This window comes from Numenius arquata, chromosome 1 (assembly GCF_964106895.1).
Source record: "Numenius arquata chromosome 1, bNumArq3.hap1.1, whole genome shotgun sequence".
Lineage (NCBI taxonomy): Eukaryota > Metazoa > Chordata > Aves > Charadriiformes > Scolopacidae > Numenius > Numenius arquata.
In genome coordinates, this window is record NC_133576.1 from 53,659,774 (window position 1) to 53,682,852 (window position 23,079).

General features: G+C 37.4%; 1 protein-coding gene across 3 annotated transcripts in view; it reads right to left on the reverse strand.

The window, feature by feature from the left end:
- POLA1 (DNA polymerase alpha 1, catalytic subunit) overlaps nt 1–23,079 on the reverse strand; it is a 205,437-nt gene that overhangs the window by 115,723 nt on the left and 66,635 nt on the right. For all 3 annotated transcript variants that reach the window (XM_074144632.1, XM_074144623.1, XM_074144615.1), the window contains exons 27-32: nt 13,573–13,605; nt 11,901–11,993; nt 8,099–8,304; nt 6,674–6,806; nt 4,953–5,084; nt 2,719–2,893 (exon numbers count right to left, since the gene is read on the reverse strand). In XM_074144632.1, the coding sequence (XP_074000733.1) occupies nt 2,719–2,893; nt 4,953–5,084; nt 6,674–6,806; nt 8,099–8,304; nt 11,901–11,993; nt 13,573–13,605 (772 nt within the window). The remainder of the gene's footprint in view (nt 1–2,718; nt 2,894–4,952; nt 5,085–6,673; nt 6,807–8,098; nt 8,305–11,900; nt 11,994–13,572; nt 13,606–23,079) is intronic.

Sequence of the window (23,079 nt, forward strand, 5' to 3'; positions counted from 1 at the left end):
AAAGAACTTTTCATCATTTTGATATGAGCCAAGCTTCCCTAAGCAGAGCTCAATTTTATCTACTTGGACTAATGCGGTGACATGCCAATGAAAACGTTCACCTTATAGAGAGACTCCATTAAACATGAAACAGATCTTTTTTCTACAACCACTCTCCCTATACAGACACATACCCTACGTAACACAATAAATCACATCAGATGGAGAAAGACACACACAATGAGAACGCAACCAACTTTTGGTGCACAGATACTCTTAGATATACTCCAGAACACCAACTTTCTTTTGAAGAACAGAAAAATATGCTCTTTTGCAACAAGATGGGAAAATCGACAGGAATTTGCACATGTAACATGATGAAAATACTAAGCAAAAAAGCTCAACTTAGCAACACAGAACAATAAACAGTTTGCACGTTTGCGTGTTTTAGCAAGCTGGCCTCTAGTATCTTGTACACTTTCGTGTCTTGTAAACTATTTTCAATTTCTTTGAAACAAAACCACTTGACTATCCCTCCAGCACTGTTAAAAAAAAAAAAAAGCTGTAAGATAACTTCAGCTTGCAATGATTTATGTACAACTCTGATTAAGTGCTGTATATAAAGATGTAAGTAGAGCAGAAGTTTTGAAAAAGACCTGAGTTTACCCCCAAGCTCAATTTAAGCATTCTCAAGAAAACAAAGCCGGAGAAGGAGATTTTACAGCACAGCAAGGTCAAACTGAAAGCATTTCAGATCTAAGATTGTAATAGATACATACAGGTTTTCAGACTGACAATTGTGGACTATTAATAAACTCTCAGCTGCATGATGCTATTATAGAGCATAAAAGAAATTTTCATCTTGAACGTACTATAGCACAAAAAGCAGCAAAGGCATTTGCAAACAAGTGGCATGCAGTTCTGAAGATATGGGCACTTAATTTAGGTGCCTGAAGGGAGCCAGTCTTTTCTGAAAATCCGACCGGTTACGAATAAGGAACAACTCTGAATTTGAGCTTAACTCTACCAGACTAACAATCTTTGTCAAATAAAATAAATTAACTTCAGAAATCTTTCCTGTCTTTTACCTAAATGAAGTACAAGTTTACCGCCTATTTTAAACTGCTTCAACCTAACCAGGAGTGCTTGACCTTTTCAGTCAGGCATACCACATAGTCCACTCTGACATCAAGGGAAAGTTGGTCCTGCCACATAAACAGAATGATTTGTATGGTCAGCCTGCATGTGTGAAGCAGGGCTGACACCTCCTCAAAGCACCAGAGCTGTTGAAGACACACTGAAACATCAAATGACTCCAAGAAATACTCTTGCAGCCTCCCAGAAAAAGCAAAATTCCTGTCCTTTTTTTTCTTTTTTTTTTAAACAGACAACTTTGAGATGGGAAAAGCTGCACATTACACAGACTGTCTTGGGAGATGACCTTTCATGGATAACACTCTTCTTGAGAAGCAACAAGACAGGAACTTACCTGTACACATTTTAAGTGCAAATGGCAAGCTCACCACGAGCAGAACCCACTGTAAGTTAAGTAACCTACAGAGCTGCTGCATCCCAGGTGAACGGTGCTGAAGCCAACACACTGCCGGCTGGTTTTAAGTGACCAAATCCTGGATCTTGGCCATAACATAAACACAAAATGTTGAGGACTAACTCTTCCTTTGAGCATTCCAAAATTCTGAACAAAATCGCTTCTGCGGGTCTGAACTTCCTGCAGACACGGGCACAGTATCAAACAGGAGATTATTAAAGTGCCCCTCTAAAAACTTTCTTGTGGGAGAGGACAGTCTTGTCAAGAACTCGGCAGCCAGCAAGATTAACAACTTCTTCTGTGTCCTTGAATAACAGATTTGGAAATAATGAACTAGATGTGGGATACAAATCACAAACTTTCTGTTTATCAAGGAAATCAATCATATCTGTTGGCGAATCACTTTTAGGGAGGAAACAACATCAAAAGGATTACACACACAGTGTTGTATTTTCATGGAAAAAGACCCAATAGAAGTTAACCATTTTTCAACACCTATACTTCTTTCTAGCTAAGAAACCTACGGAATGGAGAAGACAGAGGCAATGAGAGTTGGACAGAAAATTTTTAATTCTTTTGACATCCTCTTAAGAGGAAAAACACTCTAACAAGAGCAATTCCCTGTTGCTCATTTGAATAAAAACTGGTGATCCTGTAGGTCACAAGCAATAGTCAAAATTTTTATAGCACTTTTTTTTTTGGCCCCTTCATTTCTCCATATGGAGCAGTCAAGACTGTTACTAAGGTTTTATGTTTCTGTTATCCACTAGGTCAGTTCTAGCAAACAAAAGTTTTCATTTACACCCTACTAAAAATGTATATCCTTCATTATAACTATGACTCCTTTCTCCCTGGGAAGATGCTAGGGTTTCTCTCTGGAAAACATGCTAGTTCTGGATGCACGCTTCAGAACTACTTTAGTAACTTAAGAAAGTCTCAAAGACATGCAATAGCGCTGTCATTTATGAGCAATAAATTTTTGCAACTCTGAACAAGGATTATAAGATTAAGTTCACATTAATGAGCACCTTCTGAAAAGTGGTAGCTGCTTTCTACGGACTGTGTAACATAAGCTATTGTTCATTGTAAAAAGACTGATTTCGGGAAGCATTTCTGTTAAGAAACATACATTAAAAGTTCTCACCATGTCCCTTGTAATTCTTTAAATAAACTGAATCCAGAATACTTACCTAACCACGTTGCAATAAGAACAGAATCGATTCCTTCTATGGGCTCACAAATTCTAGCAACTACTGGATGTATTTGCTGTGACAGGTAGTACTGAGTATCAATGGTAAGATTGTCTTGCTTTTGCAACTGTTCCGGAGCATATGCTCGCTGGCTGGCACTGAGATCCGAGCCATCCTAAGACAGGAGACACATACAAAACAAAGCGTGAAAAAAGTAAAAATCCACATTCAGTCTATACAAAGGATTATGCTTCAACCATTATGTGTTATTTTAACGCAGAACTGTTACATGATCACTCTCTTTTGGTTGATTTATTTTGCATCCAATATAAATCTAGCAGTGGTAAAAAAAAAAAAAAAAAGTGTGCATTGCTGATGCTGGCATCAACCAGCAAGTTCAAGAATGTAAATCCAGCTTGTATTATTGCAGCCTACACGTGCAAATCAGTAAGAGTAGACAGAGTAAACAGTCCCATCTGTCAATTCTGAAATGCACAATGAAAACACATTGTAACCATCAGCCCAGTTAAAAATACACGGAGGGCATGCGTTTTGGATTCACTTTGTACTGAACTAGCATTATCATTTTGCACAACAAGCAAATTCTAAGTCGTGGATATCAAAACTATATCTGTTTTGTTCCGAAATTTATATTCTTTGATTCTATAAAGAAACAAATAGAATGAACGGTCAGAGAATGGACTATCGTTCATTGGCATGCAAATAAACGACAGAGGCAATAGCATCAATTTGAAAGAGCAAATTCTGAAATACTCGGAAATACTGAAATAAACACATGGTGACATCGCAAGCCAAGAGAGAAACACCACTCAGAGGTTAGAGTAAACATTACATTCTTCTTCAACTTGAAAGAGGGAGATAAGGAGAAAATAATTCAACTTGGGAAGGCAATAATTAAATTGAAAACAGTATTCACGGAGGAATTAAGTACCAACTCTAAGAAGATGGTACTCTTCTGGAAAATGTAATTCATGCAGTCTGTAGAATCATATTCCCAGTCCACACCTACACTTGGAAATTTTATTTTTAATGTGTGTCAAAAATCTTAAGATCAGAACTTAACATAGTATTTTAGCAAGCATTCAATAGTAGAAGTAAACTTTAAGAGGGGTGGGGGCTGGAGAGAATACCACAGCTTGTTTTTTGCTAAATACAGTCTCTTTTTTCCCTTTTTTTACAACAAAATAAAATTAATGCATTAACATATGACACCTTCATTTTTCAGTTAAGACGAGCTTCTGGCTTCAACAGGGTCAGCAACCATGGACTGAAAACCCATCACTAATAAAGACAGACTGCAAGCCATTGGTCCCTCCTACTCCTTTCAGACAACTTAGTATTCAGAACAAAATTAATTTAGACTATTCAGCTCATCCAGCTGCTTTGCAAAAATAATTACAATGCAATTCCTTCAGCTCCCTTCTTTCAACAAGTACATTCTTCTCTTCTATTGTGCCATTGCTCAGCCGTACCCATGGCCCAGCTCTCATAAGTCTTGGCGGTTTCATCACGCCAGGCTGAGAACTCTCAATTAAATAAAAACCAGTATCTTTCAGTTTTTAATGATGAAGAACCTCAAATAGTGGTCCACCGTAGAAGTCACATTCTCAAGCCCATCACTTTGGCATAAGAGATTCCTTGGTCCATTTAATCCACCCTGTGCTTTTCTTTTTTAATAGCACATCCAAAGCAGAGTATGTATTTGTGAGACCACAATAAGCATTTATAGGATGAACACCCGCAAACACAAAGTTGCTCAAACTTGCCACTCTATCCAACAGAAGTACTGCCACATCCAATGACCACAAACTGAAAAGACACAGGTTGACACTAAAAAGAACAATGACACTATTTAACCACCACCACCAAATAGCTTTCCAAGAACGACAGGTTTGTCACCAACAGAATTTTCTTCTCCTTAAAATGATGATTAGATATTTTCCTTAAAAATAAGTTCTAGTTCCAAACAGAAATTAATTCAGGGAAATTTTACCAGCCACTATATGGAAACAGTCAGATGAGCTGAGCTGATCACAATGGTTCTTTCTGGATCTGTAAAACTAAATTTAGTACAAAAAATTGGCTATTTTAGACTATAACATAATCTCGCTACAAAGAAACACCAAAAATTTTTTTCCAGGAGTTGAGTTCGTTTTCTTTGCAATCTCTCAAAACAATACCTAGTATTTAGCTATAAATAAAGACATTTTTACCTGACAAATGATATATGACACTGTGTCTCCTGCCTTCACCTTTCGGCCTCCTTGAGAGTTTATCCACATGGCAACATGCACATGTGGCAAGCTTTTTTTGTCAGGATAATCCTGTGGATCTTTTGTCAATGCCTAAGAGATCAAAGGAGGAAACAGAAACATAACTATGAGAAAAGTACTTTACTTCAGTGTTGGACAACTCAGAACTTTAAAAGACAAGATTACACAGTAGCTATCTTCACCCATCTAGTATTCACAAGTACATTTGCAACACAAAAAGCTAAGATGAAAAAATTGTAATAAAGGTATTTTCCAGACATGAAGGTCTAGGTACCAGTCCTTCATACTTCAAAAATGTTATTATTAATAAAATGAGAGGATGCTTTTACAATTATTGTCTGAAGAATGCATTATATTAAAACCACAACAGTTCAAAACAGTTACAGATATAATGCAATTGTTTTAAAATTAAACTAAATTGAAGATAAAAACATCACACAAAATACAAAAATACAGCCAGAGATTACCCTCTTAGCCCTGCACCAGTTCAGGTCAGAAAGTAAGTATGAATATCAAGTAGTTGAGTGTGTTTAACAAGCTCTGTAGCAAGAGGATACAACTGGATTTAAGTATTTCCATGTATCTCATACTACTGAAATTCCACAGTGAGTTTTTCTTTTACATAAAGTAAAATGCAACATTTAAATATCTACCAGTATCTCAGTTCTTAAGAACAACTTATACATTTGACTTAATAGTGAAATACATTATTTTTTTCCAAAGTAGTAAAACAGAGGAACATTCAGCATTTAAAGTTAAAATTATTCCACACATATCTTTTACTGGGATACTAAGTATGCTTAGAGTATTTGCAATCGGAACGTTGTTTCTTAAGTCAATCGTAAAAATCACTGATTTCTCTAATACTCATATGACAAGATGAACACATTTCTTAACTGATTGATTAACACAGAGCAGACAGATGTCCAGCTGGCAAAAAAAAAAAAAAAAGTCTTTGGATGGAGCAAATTTGGAAAATCTCTTCTATCAGAAACATGAGAGGGGCGTGTAATATGCAATTCAGTAGTGAAACAAGCCCCTAGCAGGGGGAGAGAGGTTTTTGAAGTTAAAAAGACAGGTTTCATTGAGGATTCATAAAAATAAACCAAACCAACAATGCTGTTTGCTAAAACTCCTGTAGATAAAGTTGGGTATTTTACTTCTTGCTACAGGAAAGTCTTGAACGAGATCTCAAAATGACTATTAGCTTTCTTCTATGGAGCTTTGAAGGGAAATAAACTAACAATAGTATGCTTTTATATAAGTTTTCTAGAAAACAGAACGTTTTTATTCTTTTCCATTGCATTCTTCAGTTTATGCATTTTAAACCTGAAATATAAGATAACAATTCAGGAGAAAACTTCTCCTGAAAGCATGAGCTATCATGTCATTCTCAAAGTGCAGCACCAGTGAGGGAGACAGCAGGATGGGACAATACACAAAGGTACTATTTTGAGGAAGCAAGGCTGGCCTCCAGCCCCACAAGGTATCTTTACTCATATTTCAGGATCTTTGCAGTATGTTCCATGCTATTCAGTGTCTAATAAAACCCCTGATATTTCAAAGCATCATAAGGATTAAAAAGATTTTTGTCAGCAGTCAATATATTCAGGAACAGTAAAGTTTTTTTCTGAGACAGAAAAGAGCTGAGAATAATTTACCTTGTTTATTTCAAACTGATTTACTGGGACCTGGCCACTGATCACATTTTCTCCAATTTCTATAAGTCGCCTTTGAATATTTTCCACGATTATGTCGCGGGGCTGATCAGAAAGAATCTGACCAATTATATAGCTGTAAAAACAGTCCAGAAATGAAGAAAAGTTTAAGACATGCAAAGCAAAACCACTACAACAAACACAATCCTCTCTTCCCCTGGGTTACCACTAGAATTTAAAGAGCCTGAGTATGAAGTCTGATGGAAAATTTATAGAAATTTGCCAGGATATTTCATGTTGTGTTTTATTTAGTTACTTGTTTTACTAAAAGCAAATTATTGTAAATAGTTCTAATGTTAAACAGTGATTTGGAATTGTTAAATGCAACTGGTTTCTATTTTCTGCTCCCATTTCATTTTGCCATTTATTATTCCATAGCAGGTATCTTAAGATGGGGGAGAAGAGAACATATCAAGTAAGCAAAGTGTTGCCTATTTCTGTAAAATGTGGTTGGAAGATCTGCCAGCTGCAGAAGAGTTAGTCACTAAAGAACACTCTCAAACATTTGTATAGCTTTAATTACTAATACATTCCTAACTTGGAAAAATTTGCTTCTATTATGATGCATCTTTTCTTAGAAAATGCAAGTCTTAAGAACAGTAAGCGTATGGTATATTTTTACAGATGTAAAAAAGTATTCATTTTTTGATACATTTGGACCACAATTTATTTAAGTTTTCAAGAGGCAGTACGCAATATAAGTTGAGTCAGCCCCCAGATGACCACCTCTCCATCCACTACATTTTTCTTTCTGCAGTGATAATTGTTATTACCTCTATTGAATTTAAGTACAAAAATGCCCTGTGCAATGACAATTAATAAATCATCAATCCCATATCCATCATAATGAAGTATCAAAAGAGTCTTATTTGCAAAATGGAAGAAAAACAGTCTTTGGGGAAAGGATCATCTCCTCAGGCTGCACCCAGTGCACTTCCAGCTTTATTAGAGGATGCTGAAAGAGTTGACCACCAGCTGCTTTAACCATCTTGGAAAAAAAAGAAAATAAATATCTGACTTAAAACCTGTGACTCCAAATGCTGATAGCACCTACCATTTTCACAAGATTTCAGCTGTGGTTTATTAAACCGCATATATAAAATCACGACAACTCAAATGCACAGCTTCCACAGGAGATGCAAAAACAGATATTGAAATTAGAGACGTGGACTTGCACAAGGATGATCTGTTACCAATGCCAACATGCCATGTTCTCATCATCTCCTACAAAAATCAGTTAAGAAGCCCTAATGCTGATGTTAGCTACCAATCTGCACCATTCAAGAAACAGCCATGTGATATCAAACGTTTATGAAGTATGTACTCGTTGAAAAAGAGCAAAGACGACAATGCCATAAAGAAACTCACTTTCCAGTCTCTTTCGCAAGATCACACCAGTCTCTTCGGACTATATCCAATCCTTTCAGTTCTTGTTTAGTTACGTATTTCCCATCTCCTGTTGGTTCCACGGTCAGAGCAGCATATTTCTTCTTCTTTAACAGTAGCAAGGACTTAAAGACTCCATCAATATCGATTTCCAACAATTTATACAGCTTGTTCACTTCACTTTTGATCTGTGAATGCATCACCATTAAAACCAAATGGAATACCTTAATAACTGTAGACAAATTTAACTTCCATCTAGAGAGGTATCATTCTTAAGTTTTAAAACAAGGAACTTTACACACTGTGTGTTTGCATACACGTTTTAAAGACTTGTCAGATATCACTAATCGTGAAATTAAGTGCATATTAGTAACTATGAGATATTATTAAAATTAAGGTTTGCCCATTAGCTTCTTCAAGATTTACTGCTTGGTATGTCTAACTCCACAACAAAATTAAGCAGGGCAGAGAAGCATGGGACTGAATGTGACCCTGCAGATAACTGACTCCAGCCCATTTTACTAGGGCAGCTACTCCATCAAGCCTCTCACATAAATAAAGCAAACAAGGGATTTCGGAGTAGGGATCCACTTACTAGGAAAAGATAAGAGATGGCACTTAGAATATGGAAATTGCTTTATAAAAAAGGTGACTTGCAAAGACGCTTTTTTTTCCTTTTCTTCCCCCCACCCCCAAACCAGGGAGCAGAGGGAGAGCTATGACTGCAGTCCAGAGCTCTGTGTTTCTATGTTCGGGAAAAACATGCACAAATGGGCAAGTGTTTATTTATACCCTTCCCCACAATACGCTTACATTTTCTACAGCCCAGTTTCTTTGAGAGGCAAAGGTGCCTTTTTTCTATACACAGGCTGTGTCTTATCCACATACAAAAGCTCGAAATCGCACTTGATTTGTTGCCTTAATACAGTAGCAAATACCAAGTTGCTCCACACTTCTTACCTCTGGTCTAAGAGGACTGAGCGGCAACACCTCAAAACAGCACATACTTTCAACAACAAACTTGCGTTCTAGTACACATTCACCCACCTACTGGCTTGGCTAAGTATTTTCCACTTGCATTTTTCTTTCTTCGTACATTTTTATTTTACTTTCTTCTACAGAATATATGCACATCACTCCTCAGACATCCTGTTTTGTCTTCATGTGTTCTAGTCTTCCTTTTCTTTCCTCTACAATTTTGTTTCCCTCTTGGATTTTATTATCCCCTTATCCACTCTTACTCCTCCATTAAATTCCAGTTCTCTTGGCAGGACTATCAACTATGAACTATCCTTTTCTTAGGCCTCACTGAAGTTTTATATAAATGAAAGTCGTTTTGCCATCTAACACATACCGTCCCTAAGACAGGAACGGTATTGCCAGCATAAAATCGCATTGGTTTTCTATCTAGCTTTGGGCCCACGTTACCAGTTTTAACCAAAACTTTCCTTATAGTTCTTCCATATATGTATATCTACGTGTGTGTATTTAATTCTTCTTACCTAGATCTCCACTCTTCCTATTGAGAAACTATCAACACTTTTAATAATCTGTATCTATCCTTAAGAGTTTTATATCCCTTGTATATTTATAAATTATGAAGGACATCATGAGGCAAAACCATTTTGCCAAAGGTTCATATGTTGCTTATTAAAGCAAAACAGTCAATTCCCCCAAACATTTTTCTGCTATTTTTTAAACTCTTTTCAATTTTTTTTTTACATCATACTAATCAAGTGCTTAAAAGCCAGCAGCAGTGCGGTATTGAATGTACCAGCAAATCTGATTCACAAGGATGCACAGAAAGTGAGAAACGTATGAAATTCTGCTGAGCAATGACTAAAAGGGGCACGAATTTAAATAATGGGGGGTAAAAGGCAGAAAACACCCAGAAACCTGTGAGACAAGGCATTAGATGGGAAAATTCAGGAAGAAGATAAGCGAATTCTTTCCAATAGAAAAACAAAATTAATCTCTTGGAGGAATACTTGATTGCTGAAGACAACTAGTAGATTCACACTTCATCACTAACTTCGCCCACTAACTGCTTACGCAGTAATTGTTTGCATTAAACTTGTGTGCCTCCCATACGGTCTACATTAAAGCAAAAGTATGAATGCAATCTAAATATCCTTCATCTCTGAACAGGAAATTTTGGGAAAGAAATAATTATGCAATAGAACAGTGACATTTCATTAGAGCACTCCTCATCAACTAATACAATTCTCTATCCTGAAAACTGTTTATATGAATTATGCAAAATGAGGAAAACCTAAATGATAAAAGTGTTTGCAAAAAAGTCACTATCACTTTCTTGAGGAATAAACAAACAAACAAGAAACATATGAAACAAGAAACACAAGAACCACTTTTTTATGCCACAGAAGGAATATTGAAAACCACAACTTTCACAATTGTGATGCTAGGTTTGACTGTGTGCTTATTTACAGACTTCAGTTTATTCACTTTTAAAATCAAGCGCACAATATGAAAACATAAATCAAAACAGGTCTGTCTTGAAAAACAAACAAACAAGTGATATAGGATAGAAGTACACGGGATAAAAAAGCCTAAGATTTGACTCTTAAAAAGAATCATTAACCACACTGCAAGTTCAAAACCCCACCTATTCTTTCAGTAAACCTGAATCAAAGTCAGAAGTATTTAACCTATGATGATGATTCTGTCAGACTTTATAAAAATTATTTAAATATTCCTCTGTAACACTTAGGCAGCAAATGGGAGTACAGGAACGAAAACCAAACCAGAATGAAACCACACCCATACCAACACACAGTGGCTAGAGTAAGATTAAAGTTTCTTATACAGTAGTGTATATAACACACTTGAAATTGTATATGGCCTTGCACGTGGCAAACAAAAAAAGAGAGATTTCTTTCTTCTATGCCATCAGCCCTCCTGCTACTTGGCTATGACATCCAAGATATTATTCCTTTTTTCCCATGCTCCCAAGATGCATCTACTTCTCAAAATACCAACTTAGCATGGAGGCAGAAGTATTCTAAAAAATAACCCAGAATCACTCTTGCCTTAAAGTTACATGACTTTTGTTTAATATTAAACTGCAAAAAACCCATGCTTCCTTTGTGTCTTTAGAGCTTTGTGTCTTCCATAGCTCTCATTTTCATCCCAATTTCCTTCATCTTTCAAAAACTACTTCTCTCACATCTTTTCTTTAAAGTGTTCTGAGACACCTCTCTACCACAATTTCAGAGAGCCACAAAACTTCCACATTGTCAGTTGCCAACTGCTAATCAAACACATCTCTTCCATATCTAGTATACCTTGGGAACTAATATTTGAATTTACCACTGGAAAACTGATGGCACATACAGTGTAATGCATACTACATAACTAAACAAAGCTAAATTGATAGATATCTCTCATGTCAAAAATCATTAAAACCAAAACTGTGTTCATGTTGTAATTGCGAGGTACAATTCTTCCACATTAGTTCTACGTTGGCTTACCAAGTATTTAGACAGTCTCCTGGTAACTTAGAATTGGTTAAAAAGCTCATAATACAATTAAATATTTCATTTTAATTTAATCCTTTTTAAAAATGCACAGAGTGGCTACACCTGAAGATAGGGCACTCTGAGCTTTTACTACTCCATAGCTTCCATAAATGGTCTAGTTGTTCTTCCTTGTGACCTATTCTCTCCTTCTGCCACAGAGTCCTCTCTTAATACTCTCTGCTCCACTCCCAGTGTTACAACTTAGGCATGTAGGAAAGCCTTAAAAAGAAAAAAGAATTCCTTACCTTGTTTCCCAGCTTGAAGACCTCATCCAAATTGGTGCTATTAGTGTTTATCATAATAGAATCTGTGTCTCCATAAATGACTTCAAGGTTCATCTAAATGAAACAAATTGCTTTGAAAACAAACCAAAACCAATCCGTATCTTTAAAATCCCACTTCATTTTCAAGATTCAAAAAGACTGTTGTCCATATATTATCCCTTAAATACTAAAAAGCAGAAAAACGTAAAGTAAAATGTAAAGTAAGGTTTTACTCAGATGTCCGTACATTTCTTCAAGACATATTTGAATTTAAAGAGAATAATGAAACTTAAACCATTGATATGTTTAAAAGAAAAAATAAACCACTGTGTTTATGTTCAGTTGTGTATATAAGTAGTTAAAATTTTACTAACTGAATGACAGTGCATAAGTCTAATCTTGAGGAACAGCAGGAACATTAATCAGAAACAACTTTGGACTGCTACGACACATGAAGATCACCTAGGTTCAAAGACAAATTCAGGCTATTCAGATAAGCTATTTAGCCAATTTGCTTGAAAGGTAATACTACAGTCAGGTATCCAATCCCATCTGTAGCCATCACAACACTATTGCAAAAAAGTAATTCTGGATTAAAAAAAGACAGAATACTTAGATACTCCATTTCAAACAAATCTGGTGAAAGTATTGGCTAGTGGATACAGTAATTGAGAATACCACAGTACTGTGCAGATTAGGCTGCTCTTCTTACACTTTTTCAGATTACGTATGTGGCTTCATATTTCCATATTGCCATTCCCATACGTTTTCTTCTGCTGCAATCTAATTTCCTGTGTTAGTCCCCCCCGGGCAGCGGATCTTTTGGGGAACACGATTCTCCTTTTGGATAAGGATCTTGCTACTACGAACCACAAGTTTTGTATCCCCAGATTGAACTACTGAACAATTACACCTGGAGATGAAGGCAAACACCTACTCGAATCCTCCTCTCTGACTAACACTCTGCCCTTCGCATCATATCTCATTCTGATCCTTGTAACAATTCAAATGCCCTACTTGGAAAAGATTGTGTTCAAACAGCAGCCAGAGTGCCATAATACTCTGGGATAATAGAGCAAACTCTAGACAAATTGAAGCACATAAAAAAGCCTGAGGTGCATATGAAAGGAATAGCAAGGAAGAAGGTGAAAAGAAAAATTGCCAATACCAGTAAATGTCACCAAAAATTGGGCAAATGCATCCAATTACATAAAGTTAACTTGAAAAAATGAAAACCTGATGTCTTCAGTGGTGAAAAATCAATGCAGCTGTAAAAACTGCAGCATGGCTATGTCCATGTTAAACTCCATACAGTCAAAAAACCACCCTGTGGCAGAGCTTAAAGGATGCCAAAAAATAAACCATAATAAAACACTGGAACACATGGTGTAACAGGAGTATGAGTAAACTCTAATTAGCACTGTTGCTAATTTGCTTGAAACAGTCGCACATAGGCTTCAAGCAGAGGCCAGATCATATCTGTGGTAGGAAAAGAAAAAAAGCTATAATCCATTAGGAAGGATTACATTTGTAAACCAGGCATCCTAAGAAGTGATTTCAGGTCTGTTTGGGTTACAGTTCTCCTAGAATAAAAAAATTTCACCAGGTGTGCTCTTAAAGAGAGTTGTTGTTTAATGAAAATGCTCAGCATTACCTTTTGCACCATCTCCTTGGTATGCATCAAAATCTGAAATGAAAAAAATAATCAAAGATTAGCGTATGATATAATTACAAGCTAACACATGCAAACATATTCATTAGGTTGCTAACTCCAAATGCTCTCACCTTTCAAAACAAAGCAAACCACCTCCTGGCAACATACAGTCACCTCAATACTCCTATTACATGAGTAAATTCTCATCTGACCTTGTATTAATGCTATTATTAACTCCCCTAAAACAAGATTAAAACAAATCTCAAAATTGCATGTGCACACACACATTCTACCTTAGGAAAAAAAGAACATTGAATCAAATGCTCAAATAAAACTTAATCATAAAGCGCCAGAATTAAGCCTCTTTCAGTAATTTAGGTCAGTCGTCTCCTTCATATCCATCATGTTACCTCTTGATGTCATTGAGTTTTTTCCCAAAAATGTCCAGTGCAGGCTGGATGGTACTCACCTAACAAGAACCTAGTGAGAAGGCTGATTACCCTCATAATCATCTTAAAATGGGTCATCAGAAAGCAAACTCCTTAGGGAAACCAGAACTGGGACAAGGAGCTGGGACAGAGATAAGATACAGATGTTGAATCAACGGGCAAATCTGTGTATAACCTGGTTTGATCCTCAGCCAAGAGTGCATCTCGAGTTCTGTGAACACTCTGAATAGCAACTCTCTGAACCTTACAAATAGCTATAGAGACCTCACACGAGTAGGCTGCTGCTTCCACCTCTAATACTGGTCAGCATAGCAGAGAGGAGTGGAAGAACGTATCATCTGAAGCCACAGATACGGCTGTAGTGCAGGAGAGACGAAGTAAAACTAGCTTGATCAACAAAATGTGTAGCTGCTGCAGCAGCAAGGGCTTGGTGAAGTTTGCACAGCTGCACGACAACCAACACCTCGTCCATTCCTTCAGTCACCTGCCCATGTTTCCCATTTCCTTTCTCATCAGCATCCTGGTGCTTTGGCAGATTCCACTTGGTTAGTGCCAGTTCCTTGGTTTCAGTCCTTTCCATCCCCACTCAGCATAAACCTCAGTTCTTTTTCATCTAGTCCTGCTACTCATATACATATATACTTTTAATCTTCTTAAAGAGGATTACTTTGAACCATTTGTTACAGCAATGGATCAGAGTCTATTAAGTGAATCCGAAGAATTCGGTACTCTAGCTTTAAAGAGTCAGGCAACACACTATTTTAACAGGTTATATTAAATTTAGTGATCTAGTCTAAGTTTTATTATTTTTTCATATATTAAATTGTAACACTCCTTGGCCATATTTGCCAAAAAGGCAAAATTATGACTTGTAGCCAACAAGTCCGTGACAGGGAGCTGAGCAGTAGAAATTAGCAGGGATAAGGAAAGAAAAAAAGACAAACAGGGAAGAGCTGGCTGTGCTCAGTGGGGAAAAAGACCATCTTCAGGGAAACCTCATGACTTTCATAAAGCCAAGTAGCCTAAAATGAATCTGAGTCTTGACTATCACAATATTGACTATTGCTATTGCAATTCTGAAACAAAGACAACACATCCACTTCTACATAACAGTACACAAACAGGATGACGACACTGTCATCCCTTCAACACTATCAGCAAGTTTCTTTAATACTTCTGAACTTTTAGATAATCACAGTGATGAACACTAAAGTATGATGATGCTCCAACTACGCTTTTTCAGTTTGTTTTGAATTATGCACCACAGAATTATTGACCAAAAGCTATATTCCCCCAGCATTCTTAGTTTCACAATGTTTGACTTCACAAACTTAGTATTTTTTCAACATAGTTTCTGTTCAGATACATTTTCTAGCCACTTTCATCTTCAAAGAGAAATTGCTGCACCTAAGGATGGACTCACTCTCCCAAAGTACAAAGACATGAACTAAGCAAACATAATATACCATTGCCTTCAAGGCACTTAAGGAAAGGTTAGGTTCCAAACCACGATGTAACTTTGACACAGCTGACTCACAATGAATGTCCTTATCAGCATTATTCCCCAAACACATATGGATACCTATGGATTTACACTCTCTGGGTCAAGTTCAGAACATCCAGTTGGTTTAAAGACCATCCACTGATGCTGGAAACTCAGTACTCGGACAATGTGATGCCTGAACTCTGCTGAAGCCCCAAAGTGCAAGAAGCTCAGCTGGCCTCAATCTTCTATGTAGACAAAGACGAATGGGAAAACGGTGAGTCTTAACTGCAGACCCACTCCAGGCTGTATGTGCTCAGACGCACCCGATTCCATTTTAATCAGAAGCTTAAAAAAGACATTCCACTCCTATTCATCTCCTAGTGAGTGATTCAGACGGCACCACCCCAGCACCTTTTCATGGAATTTTGAAACTATTCTAAAGACACGTATCACTGGTACATGACATCAATTTTCATATATAGAGTAATCAGAATTCCAGTTTTTTCACCCCCCCTTTCTCTCACTTATTAGCGAACACCCACAGAGAAAGGTTATACCTCTCTCTTAGTACTCCAAAAGCAAACAGGAATCCCTGAAACAAAATTTTAAAACTGGACAGAGAACTGAAGAGTTTACATGCAAAAGAAAAGTCTACCATTTTTTCCCTTGATAATCTCTGGCATCTTCTACTTCATTCTCTGAAACAACGTTATCTATTAATAGTTTAAAGAACAACATTTATTTTTTCTAAAGTAGGATTACCCCCTCCTAAAAAAACCCCAAAACCTGTTTGGCTGTGCAAAGACCATTTCTTAATTGTCTCTGAGGACAGCAGTGGATGTAGGTAACAACAAGAGGGTTACAGACAAGTTAGCTTCATCAAGTGACTGGCATATGCTAGTGCTACCCATTCTGACAGGAGATCACTTATAAGTGCCAACAGCTACAAAACAGAAGTTTACAAAGGCTTGCTAAATTCATTAATAAGGCAGTCGGTAGTTATCTGATTTCACAGCAACACCTGCATATTTATCTTCTCATTACCAATTGGATGATGGAATTTTTTTCAAGCACATTTCAAAAATCTGCCAACTTCAAGTGTAGAAAAAAAAATAAACTTTGTAGTTAATTTTTCCCTTAACAAAGTACAGCTGTTGAGAATAATTGTTCGAGATCTTACCCTGTAATGTCAACTGCAGCAGAACAAAGAGTATTTAATTAGCAAATCTATCCAGTAATTCAACACCTATTATATAAAATGCCTTCGTGATTTTATTCAGGATAATTTGCTAAGAGGGTTATTACTGACATTCAGATGAAATTTAAAATTCCTACGCAAGTCGAGTCATAATAGCAGTAATGATCCCCCCAATCAGGAGATACTGTGTCACACAAGGTTCTTTTGCAGTGCAGCAGCCGATTTCCTGACTTCTTAATTCCTGGGCTCAGCTCGGCTCAGTGAGAGCCCTTCATGCCAATATTTCAGTCAGCAATACATCCTTAATGGGACTCTATTAAAAATACCTAGAATAAAAATTACTTTTCTTTTTTTTTTTTTGGTTAAAAAGAATGACAGCACTGCTATCATATCAATCATTAGCAGTTTATCAGAAATGTACAGCAGAGGAAGGGAGGTCTATAGTGAGGCTGGGAAGAGAGAAGAAAGAAGGAAGAGAATAGGAAAATTGTTACTCGGTAGTTTCCTTTTGCAAATAATATTGCGCTGCTCATGAGAGCTGGATTGTCTCCTATTGCAGGCAATCCAAGTAGGAAGAATTAATTGCCTGGCAACCCATCTGTACAGCCATGCCCCCTCCCCCCCAGCAAACATATACTTCTAAAAACCTGTGAACTTCTCAGCACAGTGAACATCTGTGAAATTCTATTTTAACTTTTTTCTTGTAACAGCAAGACTAGCAACACACATTCTCTCGCCCATGAACTGAGAGTCAATATAAACTGAGAGATTTTAATTGTAGACAAGCAATGATCAAACTGCAAAATTCCCTATCCTAATTCTACTCCAACTCACTAATTACTTAATTAAATGAGGATACAATTTAAGAAAGGACATGATTAAAAATAAATAAATATAGAAAAACCAGTGTTACCATTACTTATTTAAAACCCACTAAAGAATACCTTCCAACAAGAGGATGCTTATGTGAGCTAAGCTAAGATAACCAAATTAAAAAAAAATGGGACAGGGCACAAAACTACCATACTGATGCAAAGATATCTCCTGAAGAGATACAAATTTTCTATAGACTCCTGAGGCCATAGATGTGAAGGAACAGAAAGGGAGACTTAACACCAGACTGAAAAGACTAACTAGAATAATTAGAAAAATATTGCACCAAAGTTGCATATCAAAAAAACCAAACCAAACAAAAAAAATCACTGATGCTCAAGGAGAAAAAATAACACTCTTAGGACCTTGGCAAAAACTCTGTTTTGAAGACTACCTGTAGCTATCTAGTGCAGACCTGCTATTTTTTTCCACCTCAGCTGCTACTTCTGCAATTATATAGTAAGAAAATAATTGTACTTAGTAATCAGCTTTAGTAATTCATATTAGCCAGTCCTCCCATGACACAGAGGAATAAATGGGCAAGAAGAACTGTGTTCCAGTGTGTAACACCACTCACTAATCTACCTAAGTATTTCTGAACCTCTGTATTTTTGCAACCTATTCATTAACTTTGCTAGTATTTTGTGATAAGTAGCCTCTAGCACCAATAAACCGCAGCCACGGCATGCTGCAAAAAGGTTTTATTAAGGAGGATTTTCAAAGAAAGTTTCTGTCGCTGGACAAAAAGGCACATATGCCATAAGCAAAAGTGAAAGAAAGGTGGAAGCCTTGTTTGCCACAAGGAATGAAGCATTGAAATACAGCCTTTTCATTAGTTGATGGACTTAATTCAAAGAAGTTTGAGTGACCAGATTCAAGTAGTTAAAAAAATATGTTTGTTGCAAAGAGCTTTTACCAAGTATTTGCTTTACTCAGGCAATGCATTCAAAGTTACATTTCCCAAAAATCTGCACTTAGGAAATGTTAACAGCATCAGAAATAGATGTCACACTGCCAAAATTTTTCCTTCTAGTTTTTTTTTTTCCAGAAACAATGAAAGTTAACTGTCCATACTCAACCCAACAAAGTTGACAGACATTAATACAATTTTGATAGATGCTGTGTATAAAACCAGAATTGGGTGGTGCACAAAATCAAAGGGAGAATGATTCCAAGGGCTGATGCAGCGTAGACAAAATTCTAGTAATACACGTTTACATGCCAACAGAAGATAGGATCTTCTACTTTACAAACAACAGAAAACACACAAAAAAGGCAGCAATGGAAATGCACTGAAAACACCAGAAATCATGTGTACCTTTGTCACACTGACAAGGAATGCAAAGATGACAGTAAAACACTGAAGATGATCAAGTGAATCAAATCACAACTCAAAGACAATGTTTGCTTGGTGCCAGAAACAACTGTATCTTTAAAATTCTATAGAATTTCAAGTATTTGTGGTTTCACTGATGAGAACAGAAAAAACAGAATTAATTCCTGAGTTGTACAGTTATTGGTTATCCTGCACAATATATTACGAACCATGTTATACTAAAGTGAATTTTGCCTATTTTGGTACTACGATGAAAGAAAAAAAAAAATGAAACATACTCCTACAGCTTTGGACAAAAGTTAAAAAAACCAGCATCCCACCCAAAAACTTCTGTGTTGAAAATTCATTTAAAATCCTGGAAATGGAAAAACTGAGTGTTCAACAACAAAGTTGAACACTTGAGTGCATAGAAGGTAACTGACCCAGTTCTGACCGCACTTCATGTTCCCAGAAGCAGTAAGAACATAATGTCTGCATGGATAACCAGCTGTGAAAGACATCCATATCGCATGGGCATCTCCTAACCCTCCGGAGTCAGTAGCGGTCCTTCCAGAGATACCGAACACCAGAACCAGTGGCAGTTCCTAGAGAACCACCAGGGCTCACAGCCCACCCACAGACTTATTTTTGTTCTGACCAACTCATTCAAAATTGAAAACCTAAAATGAATGGAGGAGCAGGGAATTTTTTTCCATTTCATTCCATGAAAAAGCAAGATCCGTAACACCTAAAGCCCCTTGAAGAACACAGTACTCAAACCAATTTCAGCTCATTAACTCTTATGAATATTTTTTTATTTAAATCTATTAAATAAATCTATGCTTGATGAACATTTTGTACTTAACTAGAAGATGCAACGGTAGCTTTGCTTGATAAGAAAACCTTTTGTGCATTTCAAGTACACTGCAACTACATCAAAAGCCAACTGTATCATAAACCACAAATAAAACCACTTCTAATAAGCAAGAATATGACAAGCATAATTTACTGTTTCCTAATACAATCAAAACATGGGTTAAGTTATTCAATATTTAAATGTATACAGACAAGTATATCCTCCTTAGAGGAAAAAACAGCAGCATTTGTTTCAGTGAAATGAACAAATATTTAGACAGGAAAGCTCTATTTCGCTTTGTTTCCCAAATTGAACTGGTTTAACACATTCAGCAACAGAGAATCAGTCTTTCACTAGAAAAAATAAAATGACAAGAAGAGTAAATAATTAAAATGTGTTACTTATAAACCAAGGTTTCCTGTTCTTACAATCCAGTCAAGGTTTAAAACAGAGCATAAAGATTTTTCCTCCAAATAACAGCAAAATCTATTCCTGAGTAGGGAAGAATAACCATACTATGCTTCACATCAGGTTTAAGTTGAACTGTAGTTTTAGAAATTATTCTTCAAATATATAAGCGTATCTCTCAATCTTAAGGTGATAGGAATGTAAGTACTGACTGTCTCATCTCCCAGATAAGTTACTCTCATAGCCATGTAACTAGAAGTCCTAGAGAAATCAGGGAATAGGTCTCAGAATCAATAGTGAAGACAGTTTGTCAAAAAGATCAAGTATTTCTGTAAACCAGAAAAAGAAATAAAGCCAATACTCTAAAGACTGAAAAATTTTTCTGAAGCCATGATAAACTCAGTGCACTATCCAAGATGATGACAAATTCCTTGAGAATCTCAATCTTCTCTCCCTTTTTTTTTTTTTTTTTTACTAAAAAGCAGAAAACAGGCCCTCCTCCCTTATCTTCCAACTGTTAAAAAATAAATTTCATTACAAAAACAAAGATATGTTGAACATGAATTACTTTTCTAAGGTTCTCCTGGTCAGCACTTTTTAAGCAATAACCCCAACTTGTGTGCTTTTGGAGAAAAGGGAGGGGGGCTAGGGGAAGACATACAAGTGCTGAAGAGAAAAACAGATGCAGAAAACACTTCCTACCTGACAAGAATTCTGAAAAGAAAAAGGACATATAGTGACAAACCCAGCCTGTTTTCTAAAGACCCATAGGCATTTTGCAATAGATATAATGAACAGAGCAAGACAACCTCTGTCTAGATATAGGTACATTCACTGAAAATGATCCTGAAATTTTATAGGAGATGAGAGGACATGCTAGTCTTGGTAATGAATAGATTGTCTGTGAACACTATGTCCATCAAAAAAATCTTTTTAAGTGGTTTGAACTGCTTTAAAACTGAACTATTCTTTCATCGTGCCTAAGTGGTTGTCTATCAAAGCAACATCTATTCAAATTCAGAAAAGTATTTTAGCCTCTAATTACCCTACAAAGAAAGTTCTCTTACCTAATTTCTTAAATGTCATGCAAGATTTTCATAAAGCATATAATTTTGTTTCATTAAATTAGATATATTTAGACAACACGACAGTTGTTTTTATGAAGTTGAACAATACTCATCCATTCTTCATGGCTGCACAACTGGTGTCGATGGCAGGGTTTTGGTTTTTATGTTCATGGACCTCCCTTTTAAGGGCCAAGAATTGCTTGGACAAGGCAGGATCCATCTGACTACATGGGGCAAAATGATCTGTGCCAACAGGCTGCCCGACCCAGTAAGGGAAGCTTTAAACTAGGATTGATGGGGGCGGGAGCGCATGTCCATGAGGAAGTTGCAAACCACCATGGGAAGCAAAGGGTGGGGCATGATGTGAACAGGAAGGACCTTGTAATCAACAACACAGGGCCGAAAGGGTCCCTCTTCAAGCATATCCTTGTAAATAAGGGAGTGCCTACAGGACAGTGTTACGCAGAAAACTCTTGCACTTTTTCAGGGCATTAGCAGACTGGGTGCCTCTCGGAAAGGCCTGTGCACTAACACACATGGCATGGGGAAAAAAGGAGGAATCAGAAGTCTGATGTAGTTAAAGGACTATGACTTCACTGGGATCATGGAGATGTGGGGGAAAACATGATGATCATGGGACGTTCCCGAGGACCAGAAGAAAGCAGGTACCAAAGCCATCCTCAAGATGGGCAAGAAGGAGATTCCACAGAACTAGAGGCTCGTCAGCCCAACTCAAGCCCTGGGAAAAAGTGATGTAACAACTAATTGTGAGAACAACTGCTTTCCAGACACAAAGCATAAAAAGTTGCTTGAGAGTATTCAGTGTTGGTTTACAAAGGGGAAATCACGCTTCACCAAGCTGGTAGCTTTCTATGAAGAGATGACTGGATTGGTGGACACGGGGAGAGAGCAGTGACTGTTATCTTGACTTTAGTAAGGCTTTCAACACTGCCTCCCATAGCATCCTCAAAGGCAAACTGATGAAGTATGGGCTAGGTAAGTGGGCAGCAACGTGGACTGAAAAACGGTTGCACTGCTGGGCTCAAAGTGCTGTGATCAGTGGCACAAAGTCCATCTGGAGGCCAGTCCCTGGTGGCCTGCCCCAGACGTCAATACTGGGTCCGATCCTGCTTAGTGTCTGTGTTAATGACTCGGACAATGAAGCAGAGTGTACCCTCAGCAAGTCTGCAGACAAGACAAAACAGGGAGGAGTGGCCGCTATACCAGATGGGTGTGCTGCTGTTCAGAGGGACCTTGGCAGGCTGGAGATGTCTTGTGACCTACTATTTGCTTTTGTTGAACTTGATGAGATTCCTGTAAGTCCTGCACCAGGGGACGAATAACCACAGGGACTCTGGGACTGACCGGCTGGAAGGCAGATTTGCAGAAAAAGACCTGGTCATGCTGGTAGACACTAAGATGACCATGAGCCAACAATGTACCCTTGCAGCAAAGGTGGCCTGGGCTGCATGAGACACAGCATTGCCAGCAGATCTGAGGGATGTGATCTTTCCCCCTTTACGCAGCCCTGGTGAGACACATGTGGAGTGCTGTGTTCAGCTGAGCAACCTGGTACGAGAAGGATGTGCATGTACTGGAGCAATTCCAGCACAGGACCAGGAACATAATTACAGGGCCTGGGGAACCTGTCATGTGAAGAGAGGCTGAGAGACTTGGGACCTGGGACTGCTCAGCCTGAAGAGGAGAAAGCTAAGGAGAGGGTCTTCTCACTGTCTATATATATATGATGATTGGGAGTAAAGATGACAGTGGTAGACTCTCTTATTGGTGCCCAGTGAAAGGACAAGAAGTAATAGGCATAAATTGAATAAAAAAAAAAATCCCCTGAAAGATG